The sequence below is a fragment of the Carettochelys insculpta genome, chromosome 26 (assembly GCF_033958435.1).
Source record: "Carettochelys insculpta isolate YL-2023 chromosome 26, ASM3395843v1, whole genome shotgun sequence".
Lineage (NCBI taxonomy): Eukaryota > Metazoa > Chordata > Testudines > Carettochelyidae > Carettochelys > Carettochelys insculpta.
The window spans coordinates 883,074-899,766 of record NC_134162.1 but is presented as its reverse complement, the minus strand read 5'-3'; the positions used below and the strand labels follow the sequence as shown (position 1 = coordinate 899,766).

The following is a 16,693-nucleotide window of genomic DNA, read 5'->3' as shown; positions in this document are numbered from 1 at the left end:
AGTCTGCAGGCACCAAGCTGCTCCGCACTGCACAGGGAGGGATGGAAGGAAATCGGGGGGGAGCCGTCGGACACCCGTGGGCGCTGAGCCCATGGCTGTCAATGGTGATCATGCACCATCGGGTGCCCCCCACCCACTTGGGGTTACCGAACCCAGACCCAAAGATCCCAACAGCCTTTAAAGCAAAAATGGGGTAATTCTGGGGTTGGGCTCCCCGCTTGGAGCCCGGGGGGTGGCCATGCAGCGCACCCCCAGCACACAGCACACTCAGCCGCGGGCAGCGGACCGCCAGGCTGCCAAGCCGAGCCCTGGGACGCGAGGACGTGCTGGAACCAATGGCTGCCTGTCCCTTGCATTTTGATGACATCTTTCATTGCATCAGTGCTGACGAATGTCCCCCAGACCCGACCTCCTTCAGCGCAGGGGATGGACAGTGCTTGGGGAGAGAATCAGGGGTCAAAGGCACCTGTTGTGTGTGCAGCCCCTTCTCTCCCTTGGTCCCACACTCCACCCACAGAGAGAGCACTCCCCTTCCCTCCGCTTCCTCCCTGCAAAGGGGGCACCCGCCACCCCAGAACCAAGAGCGCCACTCGGGGAGGGCTAATCCTGCAGCACGCCCAGCCGCGCAGGCGAGCGGGCAGAGCTCCGCCTGTGTTAGCCACCACATGCTCAATTCCCAAGGCACTGACAGGAGGCCTTGCCTGCACCAGGGTCCCAGGCTCGGGGCCGTGGACATGCAGTGAACACAGGCCACGTGCTGCTTGCTCCAGGTCGCCCCAGGCTCCCTGCCCAGTGTTGCTCTCAAGACACACCCCAGGTGGCTCACGTCAGGGCTGGGGGAGAAACTGCTCTGAAGCAGCCCAGCAGACGCACCTAGAGGTCACTGGCCCACCCTGGCTCACGAGAGGAAACTGGCCACCTCTGGGTGCAGGATGAGCCAAGGGCTGTTTGGGCTCTTCCCAGCCCTCCCTTACCGCCATTGCGCTGGATGGACTGACCTCACCTCCCTGCCCAGGTGCGCCCTTGCAAGGCAGAGCCAGACTCCTCCCGGCCAGGGGAGGTGACCAGGGACGTCGGGTGCAGTGCAGGGGCAGGGCAGAGCGGGCTCCAGCCCTCGGTAGCCAACGCAGCAGCAACGATGGCAGTGGCGGTAAAGCAGGAGGAAAACTCGGGGCTCTGGGAAGCCCTGGAGAAGCCTCATAAAGCCCAGGCTTTCGGGAGGGGGATGGGGGTCCCCAGGCACCTGCGTGTGCTGTGTGTATTGCAATGTGTGTCTGTACGTGCAGCTCCGGGGCATGCGCTCTGCTCCGTGTGTGCCCCTGGCTCAGGGCGGCCCTACGGCGACCAGCCAGGCGGGAGTGCAGGGCTGGGCCTGCTGAGTCACAGCGCCTGGTGACTCATGGAAAGAGTGAGGGAGAGCCCAGGCCAGCCACCCCAGGCTGGAGGGGGAGCGTCTCCCCAGACTGCTCCTCCCCCGCTGGCTATTAACCCCTGCCTCTCCACTCCCAAGCCACTGCACGGAGCCTGGGCAAGCCATGGCCGCCAAGCCCCACGGGGCTGCAGGGCCTGGAGGGAGCTGAGCCATGGCTGCGGGGGAGGCCAGCCCCAGCCCGGCCCCTCCTACTCCTCCCCTTTTATCCCTTCCCCGCAAGAGCCCTCCAGTGGGCGGTCAACGGGAGACTCGACCCCCTCGCCTTCCCTGCCTCCTCCCGACCATGCGGTGTGCGGCAGTCAATGGGTGTGCTTCAACCTCTGTCCAACCAGTCCCGGCAGATGGAGCCTGGGCGCGCCGGGCGGTGGGTGAGTGTAGATGTGCCCTAAGGGAGGCTTTCCAAGGCTAGCCTGGCCCGGTGGTCTCAGGGCTCTCAATGTAGCTGTCATTCTGGGCTCACTCCAGCTGGGCTCAACCCTGACAATGCACCAAGCAACTCAGCCGAGGGGCCTGCTGCACCCTACGCTCACAGCCAGCCCTCTAGCCATTGCTGGGCCCTGACACGCACGTCCCTCCCTGGGGAAACCTGGTGTCGGGAAAATAAAGCCAACAGCACCAGGCCTGAGCAAGCGTCCAAACATAGGGACATACGAATGGCCACACAGGGTCAGACCAAAGCTCCATCCAGCCTGGTGTCCTGTCGGCCGACAGTGGCCAATGCCAGGTGCCCCATAGGGAGTGAACGGAACAGGTATCGATCCATCTCCTGCCCCCCGACAAACACCTTGCCTTACCCAGCCTGGCTGAGAGCCACCGAGGGACCTACCCTCCATGGATCTGTCTAGCTCTTTTAAACCCTGTCGTAGTCCCTAACCCTCACAGCCTCCTCTGGCGAGGAGTTCCACAGGTCAACCGTGCGCTGTGTGACGAACTTCCTTGAATTCGTTCTAAACCTGCTGCCCACCCATTTCATTTGGCATCCCCTAGTTCTGCACAGGTCCCAACATTCGCCAGTTTAACGTTCGCGAATTCAATTGTTTGCGAGCAGCTGACGCTTCCCCGGGGCTGCTAGGGACAAGTGCCGGTGGCTGCTTCCCCAGGGCTCTGAGAGCCAGCCAGGGGCATGGCACGGCCACTGACCAGCTCCCCATGGCCCCACCACCAGTCTCTGCCTCCCCCAGCTGCTGCCCAGAACTGCCCAGGAGTCTGTGGAGTTCCTCTCCCCCCAGCCAGAGCAAAATGATCGTTGTGAAATGCTATCGGTGAGATTCAGCATTTGCGAGTGTTCTCAGCACCAAACCCTCAGGAACGTTGCAACACTACTGTAAATAGTTTTCCTTGTTCACTTTCTCCACTCCACTCATGATTTCATATACCTCCACCATATCCCCCTTAAGTTTCTCTTTTCTAAGCTGAAAAGCCCCAATCTCTTTAATGCCTCTTGATACGGGACCCATTCCAGACCCCTAATCATTTTAGTTGCCCTTTTCTGAACCTTTTCTAATGCCAATAGATCTTTTTTGAGATGAGGAGACCACATCTGCATGCAGTGTTCAAGCTGTAGGCAAACCATGCATTGATATAAGGGCAATAAGATATTCTTCCTCCTCTTCTCTATCCCTTTCGTAATGATTCCTACCATCCTGCGTGCTCGTCTGACTGCTGCTGCACACTGCGTGGGAGTTTTCAGAGAACTGTCCACGATGACTCCAAGATCTCTTTCCTGATTAGTTGTAGCTAAATTAGCTCCCATCATGCTGTGTGTACAGCTGGGGTTATTCTTTCCAATGTGCATTTTCTTACACATTAAATTTAATTTGCCATTTTGTTGCCCAGTCACTCAGTTTTGTGAGATCCTTTTGAAGTTCTTCACAGTCTGCTTTGGTCTTAACTCTCCTGAGCAGTTTAGTATGATCTGCAAACTTTGCACCTCACAACTTACCCCTTTCTCCAGATCATTTATGAATAAGTTGAATAGGATTGGTCCTAGGACTGACCTTTGGGCAACACCCCTAGTTACCCCTCTCCATTCTGAAAATTTACCATATATTCCTACCCTCCATTTCCTGCCTTTTAACCCGTTGTCAATCCATGAAAGGATCTTCCCTCTTGTCCCATGACAACTTCATTTATGTAAGAGCCTTTGGTGAGGGACCTTGTCAAAGGCTTTCTGGAAATCTAAGTACAGTATATCCATTGCATCCCCCTTATCCATGTTTGTTGATACTTTCAAAGAACTCTAATAGATTAGTAAGACATGATTTTCCTTTGCAGAAACCATGCTGACTTTTGCCCAACAAATTATGTTCTTTTATGTGGCTGACAATTTTATTCATTCACCCTGCCATTCCTGTCTTGGGCTCCCCAGACAGCTCTTGGGCAATCTTGTGGGACACCGAATGTGGGTGGTGCCACATGCCCAGTGTGAGTTTGCAGGTGCTGGTGCTCGGTCCCAGTGGCCAAATGCCCACATTGTACAGCTCCTGCTGATACCAGCGAAGAGGACAAGCATAAAGCTACAGTGGAGGAGCTTCAGTCAGGATTGAGCGAGTTGGCAGAACTGGGGTATGGGGAGGCATGGGCTGGAATGGAGGAGGGGCTGCAGGACAGGAGTGAGGGGCATTAGCAGAGCTGGGGTGTGGGTAGCTGAGGGCTGGAATGGGGGGGCTGCAGGACAGGACTGAGGGGCATTAGCAGAGCTGGGGTGTGGGGAGCTGAGGGCCGGAATGGGGGGGCTGCAGGACAGGAGTGAGGGGTGTTAGCAGAGTTGGGGTGTGGGGAGCTGAGGGCTGGGAGTACAAGGGCCCTTTCGTGTGACAGTGCTGGACACCCATAGGGGCCCCTTTGCCCAGGTCAAATGCTCTGATGGGTCCCCACAGGGAGACTGGTGGCTCATGTGGCATGCCCCTCAATCAAGCATGGCTGCTGCGGGGCCAGTGCTCTGAGAGCGAAATCCCCCAAACCCCACAGCTAGATCGAAAGGTGCCCAGTGTCCTGGGAACCTGGGACTGCAGCCAAACGCTCCAGGCCAGGATTTACCTGCCCCAGGCCCCTGAAGACACCTGCCCCTGGTGGGTGTGCTGTGCTGAGGAGTTGGCATGGTGGGGGCTCCAGGCTCAGGAGAGATTGGCGGTCTGTGCTGCCCCCTGCCAGGGTTGTGCCAGGCCACGGGGCGAGCGGCTGAAAAGCATTTAAAAAATCTTCTCGGTATTTCCCACTTTGCCTGGTCGGATCTGGGCCCACTTGTTGTTTTCCACCATTTTGTAACTGAGTTGGTCACCCAAACCGTTTAATTTTCAAGCCCCTGACGCCGTTTCTCGGTAGGAAGATGGCACCTCTGGGTAACAAATTCGGTAAGGAAGTAGGTGCAGAATATTGTAGGCAATGCTGATAAACAGCAGAGACTTTTTGGGCCAAGTGTCTGAAAGCACAGCCTGTTCTTCAGGGAAACCCCCTTTTGCATGAAAAACCTCTGAGCAGCTGCACCCCCGACTCTCTGCTGAGAACTTGGCCCAGCCTCTGGCTGGACAGGGCCACTGGCACAGAGCCGCAGAGAGCTGCCAGGTCACGCCTGTTTGGGCAGGATCAGGCTCACGTGGGGGATTTGATGTTTCACCCTGAGCACGACTCTCCTTTTGCTGCAGGGGAAGGGCAAGGGGCAGCGTCCTTAATCCAGCCGGAACTGAGCATGTGCAGGGTGAGCCAGGGGGGAGGGAAGGTACCTTCCCCCTGCTCAGGCCCAGATCGGTGACCCAAGACAAAGAACAGTTCAAGAAACTAGAAGTGTTCCAAGACATGATTCTTAGCATCCACAGCACCTCTGTGTGAGATCCATCCCCTCCTGGAGCTGCAAACACATCCCAGGCACTGCAAGTCTGGCCTCACAGGTGCTGTGAATTAAGAAGGGGCCATCACTCTGATTCTACAGATGGGCAAACCGAGGCGCAGGACAGTGGAACTTGCCCAAGTCCGTGCCAGAGCTGGGAAGAGAATCCAGGGGCCCTTAGCCTTACCCCGCTGGGCTGGCTGCAGCTAATCCGGATGGCTAGTCAGGGTGAGATGGGCGAAGGCCTGGTTTTATACAGCATTGGCCGCCTGCTCCCCCACCTTACCCCGGGGTGAGCCCAGGCGCCTCCCAAGAAGCAGCTGGCCCCCCACCCCGCACAGACACTTCCAGAGCCCCAGGCTGCTGTCAAGAGCAAGTGTGGGGTAGCAGTGCCACCTGCCGGCATCACAGCGAAAGACACAGGGAAGAGCGGGGCTGGGGACACAGGAGCGGGGCCTCGTGGGGGGCGCAAGGAGGCTGCGTCAGAGAGGTGTTGATTGAGACACCCAGGGGGTGGGGGTCAGCCCATCCTGGTGGTAAGGATGAGGTTGGCCTTGGCGCTGACCTGCCTGGCCCTGTGCCCCCATCCCAGTATCTTTGTGCCACAATCACCCCACACCAGTGGCTAGGCCTTGAGGTGCATGAGGAGCTCAGCGCCCATGGGCAGAGAACTCACCGAGAACAACGGGCGCTCCAGTGTCTGGGGCGGGGGATGCTGGCCAGACCGGCTACGGCACTTTCCAGGCGTTCCTGACATGCCGGAGCCTGGCTGACCAACACGCTCACACGTCTGCGTTCAGTGCAGCTGACACCGGGGTCAAAGCAGACGGGGGAAGGGGGAGGCCCCACTGGAAGGGGTGGGCAGAGGGCACTTCCCATTCTGCCTCGGCGGGTTAGCGGGCCTGCGGGCAGGACTGAGGGGCGCTGGCACGCAGGCGGGGGCTGCAGAGCAGGGTGAGACCTGCCCGGGTAAGTCACATGCAGGAGAAATGTCTCTGGGTCACTGCACAGGGGTTGGGGGTAGCACATGGCACCCCCACTTCGGCCTCCCTGCTGAGCCTGGTCCTGTCCTGGAGAGGTGCGTGGAGGTGGCGGGCTAGTCCTGCCCCGTGGAGGACCGTCAATGGGTGGAAGGGAGGAAATGGGACAGTTGCCTGGGGCCCTGGGCTCCGGCTGCCACTGTGGCTACCTCAGCAGCAGTGGCGGATGGAGTGCCAGGCCCCCTTGAAGTGCTGCAGTGACGCTGTTATGCTGCTATGCAGGGGGGAGTGGGGGGTGCAATACCACCATCTTACAGCCCTAAGTCCCACCCCTGTCCCTGGGCTGTGCCCAGATTTAAGGGTGACAGCCCTGAAACAAAGAAATTTCAAAAATCAAATGGAGAGAGAAATCTCGGAGCTGCAATTTATTTGCAAATTTGACTCCATTAACCAAGGATTAAACAGAGACTGGGAGTGGCTCGCAGCTGACGAAGAGCTTCTCTGCTCTGGATATTAATATCTCCCCATTAGACTCTGACAAAGGCTCACATCCCCCTGTCTGGTCTGACTTGTTTATTCTCTTTTGATAGGTGCTATTGATACTGGGCCATTTCCACCTTGCTGAATAGACCTTGTCAGCTCTGGCCCTCCCTCTTACTGGGACCCCACTCTTTAAATACCCCTCTGAAACCACCCCCACTCAGGCATCTGATGAAGCAGGTCTTTGCCCATGAAAGCTTTTGCTCCAAAATATCTGTTAGTCTATAAGGTGCCACAAGACTTCTTGTTGTTCTCGAAGCTACAGACTAATACGGCTACCTCTCTGATACCTTGAAACACAGTTCCTTCCGTTGCTAAGCCAACTTTTCACAGCAGTAGCCTCTTCAGCAGGCCCAGATAGAACATTTTCATCCTTTGGTATTACGCACTCGAAGCTAAGAAACTGATTGGGAGCTGAAACAGCAGGAAAATGTGTATTTCTATTTCAGTCTATGAATCAAAATGACTTTGGGAGTGGGAAAAAGGAGAGAGCGTTGTAGGAGTTTGAAGGGCACTGAAAATTGAGTGTATTGACTTGTCTCTTACAGTTAATATAATTTGAAAACAGTAATAATGAAAAGAGGTGAAGAGCAGCCCTCAGCTGGCAACTCAGGAGACTGTGCAACTGCAAATGTGAAATATTTATGTAACATTTAATATTTAGTTTAATAAAATATAAATGCTATTATGTTTGCACGTGAGAGAGTAAGTTCTCACCATTCCTAATGTACGGCTGCAGCATCTGCAGCTTGACACACGAGTATTATGTGCTATTATTCATTAAATTAATAAAAATGAAGTGGGTCTGTCCCATGAAAGCTCACCTAGTACATTGTTTCGCTAGTGTTTAAAGTGCTACATGACTGCTTTCATTTTGATAGTGTATAGACTAGCACAGCTCCCTCTCTGTTAACAAAAATGAAGTTATCGTTAAAAATGACATAAAGTATACCCTCTTCAACTTTGTAAAATGCTGCACTGCATTATAAATTACCATGTTTTAATTATAAAATTTGCACTGTTGTTTAAGAAATTTGAAGAAGATCTGTGGGAAACTTGATTTAAATCAATTCTTTTTGTTTTTTGGTGAGTTAAATTGCGATTTAAATCACCTTGATTTAAACCACCCCACTCTGCTCCTGGACACTACCCACCCCAACCAGTGCTTCTGCTCGGACACAGCGCCAAGTATGGATACAAAATTTGCATCCACGTTGCGATCCACAGCCCTGGTTTGTGGATAGAAAGCAGGTGTCTGTGGATTTGCAGGGCTCTACTCATGAGCTTGCTCACCCACAACTGCCACCTCCGAGCTCAAAGTGCTCAACAGAGGCAGCCACCCCACTTTGCAGAGAGTGACCCTGAGATAGCAAGAGGCACGACTCGCCGGGGATCACACAGCCGTGGGCGGCTGCAGCAGAAATGACACCGCGGGGAAGGCTGCCATATGGATTTGCTCTACTCAGCCAAACTTTGCAGGAACCCTCCAACCGCACCCACTGCTCCCCACTGCCTATCCCTGCCCCATAACCTACCCCACAGCCCCACCCACTGCTCCCCACTGCCTATCCCTGCCTGATAACCTGCCCCACCCACTGCCTATCCCTGCCCCATAACCTACCTCACAGCCCCACCCACTGCCTATCCCTGCCCCATAACCAGCCCCACCTACTGCTCCCCACTGTCTATCCCTGGCCCATCACCTACCCCACAGCTGCACCCACTGCTCCCGACTGCCTATCCCTGTCCCATAACCTACCCCACAGCCCCACCCACTGCTCCCTAATGCCTATACCTGCCCCATAATCTGCTCCACCCACTGCCTATCCCTACCCCATAACCTACCCCCAGCCCCACCCACTGCTCCCACTGCGTATCCCTGCCCCATAACCTGCCCCACCCACTGCTCCCCACTGCCTATCCCTGCCCCATAACCGACCCCACAGCCCCACCTACTGCTCCCCATTACCCTATCGCCGGCCAGTGCCCGCCGGCCCCGCCCCGTCTCCGCCCACACGCGAGGGGCCGAGCTCGGGCTGCAGGGACGCGGCCCTGGCCCGGCGATGGCGATGGCGGCGGCGAGGCGGCTGGTGCCGGACGTGGCGTCCGCCTGCAGCGCCGACAGCTTCGAGCTGCGGCACCTGCACCTGGCGCTGCGCGCGGTCTTCGGGCCGCCGGGCCCCGGGCGGCTGGAGGGCTCGGCCCGGCTGGAGCTGCGCTGCCGACGCGACGGCGCTGCCGAGCTCCGCCTGGACGCGCACCCCAGCCTGGCCGTGCGCGGCGTGGGGCTGGCGGCGCCGGGCGGGGAGCAGCGGCCGCTGAGCTTCGAGAGCCTCCCCTTCGCCAGCTACGGCGCGGCGCTGCGCGTCCTGCTGCCCGAGCCGCTGCGCGCCGGGGAGTGCCTGGCGCTGCACATCGCCTACTGCACGGGCGAGGGGCCCGGGGTGAGCGGCTCCTGCTCCCTGCCCCCCCCCACCGGGCCCGGGGTCCCTGCCCCCCATCACCTGTCGGGTCCCCACCTTGCTGGGCCCTGGGGTCCCTGCCCCCCCACCGGGTCCAAAGTCCCTGCTCCCCATCACCTGTCGTGCCCCTGGCTCCCTGCCCACCCTGCTGGGCCCTGGGGTCCCTGCCCCCCATCACCTGTCAGGCCCCCACCCTGCTGGGCCCTGGGGGTCCCTGCCCCCCATCACCTGGCTGCCCTCCCCCCTGCTGGGCCTGGGGTCCCTGCCCTCCATCTCCTGCCTGCTCCTCTCCTGCTGGGTTCTGAGGTCACTGCCCCCCAGGCCCTTAGCTCACTGGCTCCTGCAGGGTCCCAGGGTTCCTGCCCACCCATCCTCTGTCTTCCCCCTCCTGCCTGGGCCCTGGTGTCCCTGTCTCCCTTGCACTGGGCCCTGAGGTCCCTGGAGGCCTCCCCTGCAGTTCACTGGGGTCTCTGTCTTGTAATCCTTCTGGCTGCCCCGCAGTCCTCTGACTGGCCCCCACTGGTCCCTGGGGTTCTTGTCCTCAGTCCCCTTGTAGGCCCCTTGGCCCCTCTGGATTCTGGGGTCCCTGCCACCCCCCTCCCCCTCCGGCAGCCCTTTTTGCTCCTCTGCTCCGAGACCCCCTAATCCCCTTGCTGGTCCTGATGATGCCTCTGTACTGCCCAAGCTCCTGAATCCCTGACTGGCTGATTTCTGCCTGCACCCTTTTCTGTGCCCTAGGCTCCTGATACCCTAGTTCCTCGGCTGCCTCTGCATCCTGGTCCCCAGCTGTCTCTCTGGGCCTTCCTACTGCCTTAGTTCCCTCTCTGCCAACCTCACCCACAGTCCCTGCTGCGCCTCCCGGCTCTCTCTCTACCTGGCTCCCCTCTCTGGGCTGAGATCTCAGTCGGTCAGTTTCCCGAGTCCCCCACTGGCTGCCCGCATTTTTTGCCTCGGACTCACTCCCTGAGTTTGAGACTATCCGCCAGGTCAGCCCCAGGGGAGCTCGAGGGCCGTATTTGTAGCTCTTGCACCAAGCGTCGGTGGTTATAGCGCTGCAGCGTGTCCAAAGCACGTCCCAGGCAGGGGTTGGCATGGAGTTTGCACTGGACACTGCTGGGAGGCAGTGACAGGCCTGGGTTGAAAGAGGAGCTGGAGCAAGCCTGTCATATGTTTAGCCTGGCTCGTCAGTAACCAGGGAAGAGGGGGAGCGATCTGGAAAGCAGGGAGCTGCAGTGAGGACGGAGGGCAGTGAAGGTCCAAGGGATGTTTCAGTGGAGGGGGCACCAGGGTGGCTGTTCAAGGTTTATCTAGCAGACGCGTGCCTGGCCCGTCCATCTGACGCCAAGATTGTGCAGAAGTGGTAAGAGATCTCTGTTGGGAAGTTGTGCCCTTCCTCCAACCTGGCTCCTTTGGCAGAGTTAGCTGCAGGATGCTGACTTTGCTTGGTCAGGAATAGGGCCAGGCAGGAAGGGGAGGTTATGGATTAGCCAAGGTTCAAGCTAGAAGAGAGAAAAAGCAACTCAGTGGAGCAGGGGAAACTCCCCTTTCCCACCTCCTTGTCCTCTCCTCAGATCCTCTGCTTGGGCTCCAACCCTGACCACAGCTACCCGCCTCCTTGCAAATCTAGGCAGTGGCAGGCTGTCAGAAAGTGAGGTGCAAACCAGTGCCAGCTCTGAAATTCCTCCCCCATTGGGAAGCACTGCTTTATAGTAACCCTTTACAAGAACCCAAGACATGGTTTCATTTGAGCTTCTGGTTCCTCTTTGCAGCTGAAGGGTTCTTTTGGGCTGGATCTTGGGTGAGCTTTCTGGAGAGTTTAACTTCTCGGTGGCGATCTCGTAACCACTTTCCCAAGTCCCACCCCATCCTTGGGCAGAAAGGGAACGGGGCGGGGGTAACCTACCCTCAGAAGCCCTGGTCTGCTCAGGGAAATGTGCTCAGCCTGTTGTCACATAACAGGAAAGGTGCATTTGCCACGAATTAAAATCAGTCTCTGTTCCTGTGACGAAAAGTGACTCAGGGTTATTCTGTTGCTTTATTTATGCCAGACCTGCCCAGCACTTGTCTACTTTCAGCAGTAAAGTTGTCCATGAGAGAAGAGCTCATACAAATGGCTGAGCTGTAGTAATTCTGAATTATAAATGCTGAGAATAAAACTGTCCTGGCTAAGAACAGGCAGCACAGCTGGAAGGAGAGAGAAGTGGATCCAAAGCTGTGCTTACGCTTTGAGGAGCAGTAATCATGTCTGACTTCTTTGCTTTCTGTGTGTTTTCGCTTCCTGTTTTTGGGCCGGAAGTGGAAATGCCATGGTACAGCGTGTGAACCCAAAGCTGGCTGGCTGTTTCCAACGTGGTGTGAAGCAAGAGGGGTTACAAATCATCAGCCTGAGGGGCCAGAGTTCAGAGATGCAACTGATTTTTTTTTTTTAGGGTTCTTAGCTGATTTTTTAAGGTTTCCCCTTTGATGGCATCATTTCTGCCTGTCTGGATTCAGAGGCAGACTGCAGACTCATTGAAACAGGATCTAGATAAATTGGTGGATTGGTCCAAAAGAAATCTGATGAACTTCAACAAGGACAAGTGCAGAATCCTGCACTTGGGATGGAAGAATTCCAAGCATTGTTATAGACTGGGGACCGACTGGCTAAACAGCAGTACAGCGGAAAGGGACCTGGGCTGGATATGAGTCAACAGTGTGCCCTTGTAGCCAAGAAGGCTAACGGCATATTGGGGTGCATTAGGAGAAGCATTTCCAGCAGATCTAGAGAAGTTGTTTTTCCCCCTCTACTTGCACTGGAGAGACCTCATCTGGAGTGTTGTGTCCAGTTCTGGGCTCCCCAGTAGAGAAAGGATGTGGATGCATTGGAGAGGGTTCAGTGGAGGGGAGTGAAAATGATTAGGGGTCTGGAGCACATGAGCTGTGAGGAGAGGCTGAGGGATTTGGGCTTGTTTAGTTTGCAGAAGAGAAAAGTGAGGGGCGATTTGATAGCAGCCTTCAGCTTCCCAAAGGGGGCCTCTAAAGAGGATGGAGAGAGGCTGCTCTCAGCGCTGAGGATGGCAGAACAAGGAGCAAGGTCTGAAGTTAGAGGGGGAGGTGTAAGTTGGCCATTAGGAAAAACTCTTCCCCCAGGAGGGTGGTGAAGCACTGGAATGCGTTGCCTAGAGAGGTGGTGGAATCTCCATCCCTAGAGGTTTTTAAGTCCCAGCTTGACAAAGTCCTGGCTGGGATGATTTAGGTGGGGTTGATCCTGCTTTGGGCAGGGGTCTGGACTTGATCACCCCTGAGGTCCCGTCCAGCCCTAGGGTTCTATGATCTCGATCACATTAGCTTAAATTTGAAAGAGTGAATCAAGTAGAGTTATTCTAAGTTTGCACAAGAGTCAGTTGTCAGCCTAGAACAACAGCGGGTGCTCGGCTTAGTTTCTGTTTCCCTTTTCAAAGCGTCTTGTGCACCTAAGTGCTACTTAGCCTTGTCTGCACTAGGCAGGGCTTGCTGGTCTGGTTATACTGGCTGTCTGCTTATGCCAGTTACCCAAACAAAAGAAGTCAACTGGGAAGAGAATTCTTTTGCTGTGTAACTGCACCTGAAGCTGCCTCCTTTGGGAAGGGGTGGGGTTTTTTGCAATATAACTCTGCCAGTAAAACTTACTCATGTTGATCTGGTCCTGATACCTCCCTGGAAAATCGCTGATGTGTGGAAGTGCTTCGGTTGGTGTTGCTTATTTCCTTTTGGGAGCTGTGAGGTGCAAACCCAGCCAAAGGGCTCATGCTGGCGCAAGCTGTGTCTTCGCAGGTGGAGTTCTCCAGTATGGCTAAGCAGGTGTCACTGCTGCCAAACCCTTTCTCGCGGAGACAGGACCTGGCTGTGGGTTGTGCATGCAGAATACAGCTTGATCAGCTTATCTTTAGGTGACAGTCATTGGGTTTGTCCGCACAGGGGAGTGGAGGGTGAGCCGTGGCTGTAGTGATGCTGGAAAAAACACGCACACAAACGCTCTGTTGCACTGCAGTTATTTCACTCGGAGTTAATCAAGCCAGTCTGTTCCTGGGACAGGCCAAAGGGCGACCTGGGCTTTCCCTGTGCATTTCTCCCCGAATGTGTCAGATGCTGATTAAGGTTTGTTAGGGTCTCAGCCTGAGTCAGGCCTTGAGGCTTTGAGCAAGCTGAACTTGAGTCTCGCTGTCTTGTGTGATTTTTACTGACTCTCCCGCCCCTCGTTGTGCCGGCTGCTCCAGGTGTCCTGGCTGGGCTCTTTCCAGCCAGCCCAGAAGGAGACGTCTCTGGCTTTCCTGTGCTCAGCAGGCCTTTCCCCTCGTTTTCCCACTCAGCGGTAAAGCGCCTGTTCTGCAAACACCCAGCTAATGTCTTCCATCCCTCACACAGAGCCCTCTCTCATCTCTCCTTAGGTGTGTTGGCTCACGCCTGAGCAGACTGCAGGGAAGCAGAAGCCTTATATGTACACCCAGGGCCAGGCTGTCCTCAATAGAAGTTTCTTCCCTGGCTTTGACACCCCTTCAGTTAAAAGTACCTATTCAGCCACGATACAGGTAAGCAGGAAAGGCACAAGATTGTGAATTGGATCATTTGTGCAAACCACATTTAGAATGGAAAATTCGTGTATCAAGAGGTCCTCAGTTTCTAGGCATTGGGTGGAGGAATCTCCTGACATCTAACTCATTAGACAACTGGAAAGTGCTATGAACATTTCTCACTCTTTCTGCCTGAGGTTTAGGACGTCCAAACAGCCCTGATCCTCTCACAGAGTTCATTGACGGCTTGGAGCAGAGTCCTCCACATGGACTTTGCCATGTCATGCTGCTCCCAGCTTGTTCCCTTCCTGCTCTGTTTGCCAAGCATAACTCACTGTTATCTTCAGCTCCCTCTTTAGGGGCGCCTTGCAGAGGACACTTGGATAGAAGGATTGTACTTGGAGTCTCCTGGGCTTTTGAAATCTATAGCACTGTTTCCCAAATGCTGTTCTGCGAAACCCTGGGGTTCTGCCAAGTGAAGATAAGGTTTCTGCGAGAAAATGCCTCTGCAGCTCCCTGCCCTGCTGCCGCTGAAACAGCAGAACTAATTAATTAGTTTAATGGCCAGCAGGGCGGTGGGAGGGATCCAGCTGTTAAACCAACTGAATTTAGTTCCATTATTTCAGAGCTGGCAGGGGAGGGAGCCACAGAGAGCCCCTCACTTGCCCGCTACCAGAGCAATCACACCCCTCTGGTGGGCGTGACTCAATTCATCCCCGCCAGCAGAACACCTCCACGCCAGCCCTCCTTCCACTGGGCGCATGTGGCCACTCGGCAGAGGGTCCCCAGCCAGCACCGTGGATGGGTAGCCCCAGGGGCCAGTTTGGGACTGAGGCAAGTTAATCTTGAGGATGCAGGGGGTGGAGAGAAGAGGGTTGGGGCTGAGGGGGGGTTAAGCCTGGGAAGGGGTGACAGGTTTGGGGGCCGAAGGGGGGTAGAGCCTGGGAATGGGGTTCTGCAAAATTCTTTTGAGTTTAGAATGGTTCCATGGCCAAATAGAATTGGGACGCGCTGCTCTATAGGTGTTTATTTCGGAGTGAGTCTCTGTCTGTCTGTGTTGGTGCTCTGCTTTTTCAAGAACTCCTCTTGAACCGTAAGAGCTGCGACCACAAAGTCTGGGACGCAGCTTCCTCTTGTCCTAACGTAAACCAGGGTTAGGGTTTGGTTGCCCTGGGCATGGGAACGGCCTGGACTCCCAGGGTTCCCCAGAGCATGGAAAGGGGGGGGCACAGACAGGAGGGATGCGAGATTGACAGGTGCATCTGGGGACAGCTGCAGCACTGAAAGGCCAGCAGGGCCCTGTGTGTCATCTTGCCTGCCACAAAGCCTGGGTAAGTAGCTTGCCTGCGCCCCGTGGAGAGCCTGTGGGCCACAGAGGGGATGCTGGGGGACAGCCCCTGGAGCCTGGTCCCTCCCCAGACAGCCTAAGCCCATGGAGAGGCCTTTGGAGGGCGGGGCTGCCCCCTGGAGCCTGTGGGCCCCCAAGACAGCCTGCAGGATGTGGGGCAGAGGGAGCCAGCTGGGGACAGTCCTCAGCCTCTCCCTAACTTCAGTTGCCTACAGGTGGTGAGGGGGAACTGCAGGAGGGAGGGGCAGCCCCGAGAACTGAGTCCCCCTCCCCCAGACAGCCTGTAGGCCACAGGAGGCACTGGAGATGGGGGTGTGGGGCAAACACCCACCCCTGGAGCCTGGCTCCCCACCCACACAGCCTGCAGGCCGCCAGGGGGCAGTTAAGGATCTGAGCAAGGCCAGGTGTATCTGCTAGTGATGGCTAAAGAAAGGGATTTTTGTTTGTACCACCTTTTCTTTTCTCCATGGTTAGAAATCACCAGCATGTCATGTCTGGGCTTTCGGAGCTCCCCTGGGTGGGCGTGGGTTGGGAGCCTGCAACTGAGAGCTGAGCTTGCTGAATCCTTGATGCTGAGAGGCTTGATTTGGCATATTTCTCGAGAAGCGCAGCTGGGGTCGCGTCACCCCATCTCTCACTGGCCCTTCCTAGTGGGACTACTGGCTCCCAGATACTTAAAAATAGAAGCAACTGGCTGACTTCCTTCCAGCGCACAGAGCAGTCACCTGAAGGGTTTATGGGGACTCTGAATTTTGCTCATATGCAGTTTGGAGGGAAAGCGAATCCCACGTGCTGACGCCCATGAAAGTTCCCGTGGTGGATAGCAGTGATGGGCGATCATGGCTGCATTGAGAGAAAATTCCCCTGCGATCTCATGGTAGGAAGTTTTGGAGTATCGGGCAGCGGTCAGGATCCAGGGACTGTGCTAGAGGTGCAGTGATGGCCTGGTATTTACCAGAGGGGGTTTTCACTGCCTTGGGAAGCATTAGTTATTTTGAAAGCTTTCACCTCCGGCTTAGGTTTAGTTCCATATCCAGGCTGTGGTTCCATTGGGCAGCGGCTTCAGAGGCTGTAAAGCAGGGCTGGCACAATACAAAGTAGAAAGGCTTTGGGCGTAAGAGTAATGTGTAGTACTGGCCATGGGAGTGGGTTGGGGGCGTTTTCTCCTTGAGGTTATTCTTGGTCGTAACTCAGTTTTCACTGTTCTCTAGAAATAACTAAACCTGGAACGTAGAGGTGCAGGGTGGAAGTGTACCACGATCAGATGCACACGGACTTGCCAGCTCGCAGTCCAGGTCCATTTGGTGTGCAGCGTTCTGTGGCAGCAGATAACGTGGAGGCGATGGGTCAGCTGAGCCTGTTCCTCAGTTTTGCTGGGACGTCTCCAAAGTTAAAAAATCACTCTGCACTGGCTGAGCTTGCTGGCTGCTGAGGCCGTTGGCCCGTCTGCACTGTGAAGGCAGATGGACGAGCACATTCTTCAGACTTTTTCCACCGCGTTACAAGGAAACGTTTCCCTCGATGGTGGATGGAAACACTGATTTGAGGGGAAATATAGCAGAAAGTTGCGGTTGTG

At 55.8% G+C, this 16,693-nt stretch overlaps 1 protein-coding gene across 1 annotated transcript in view; it reads left to right on the top strand.

Moving 5' to 3' along the window:
- The first annotated feature begins 8,793 nt into the window (after positions 1–8,793).
- The window catches only part of RNPEP (arginyl aminopeptidase), a 28,286-nt gene continuing 20,386 nt past the window's right edge, over positions 8,794–16,693 (top strand). Inside the window, exons 1-2 of the mRNA XM_074977427.1 lie at positions 8,794–9,222; positions 13,647–13,787. Coding sequence (XP_074833528.1) covers positions 8,842–9,222; positions 13,647–13,787 — 522 coding nt within the window. The 5' untranslated portion in view covers positions 8,794–8,841. The remainder of the gene's footprint in view (positions 9,223–13,646; positions 13,788–16,693) is intronic.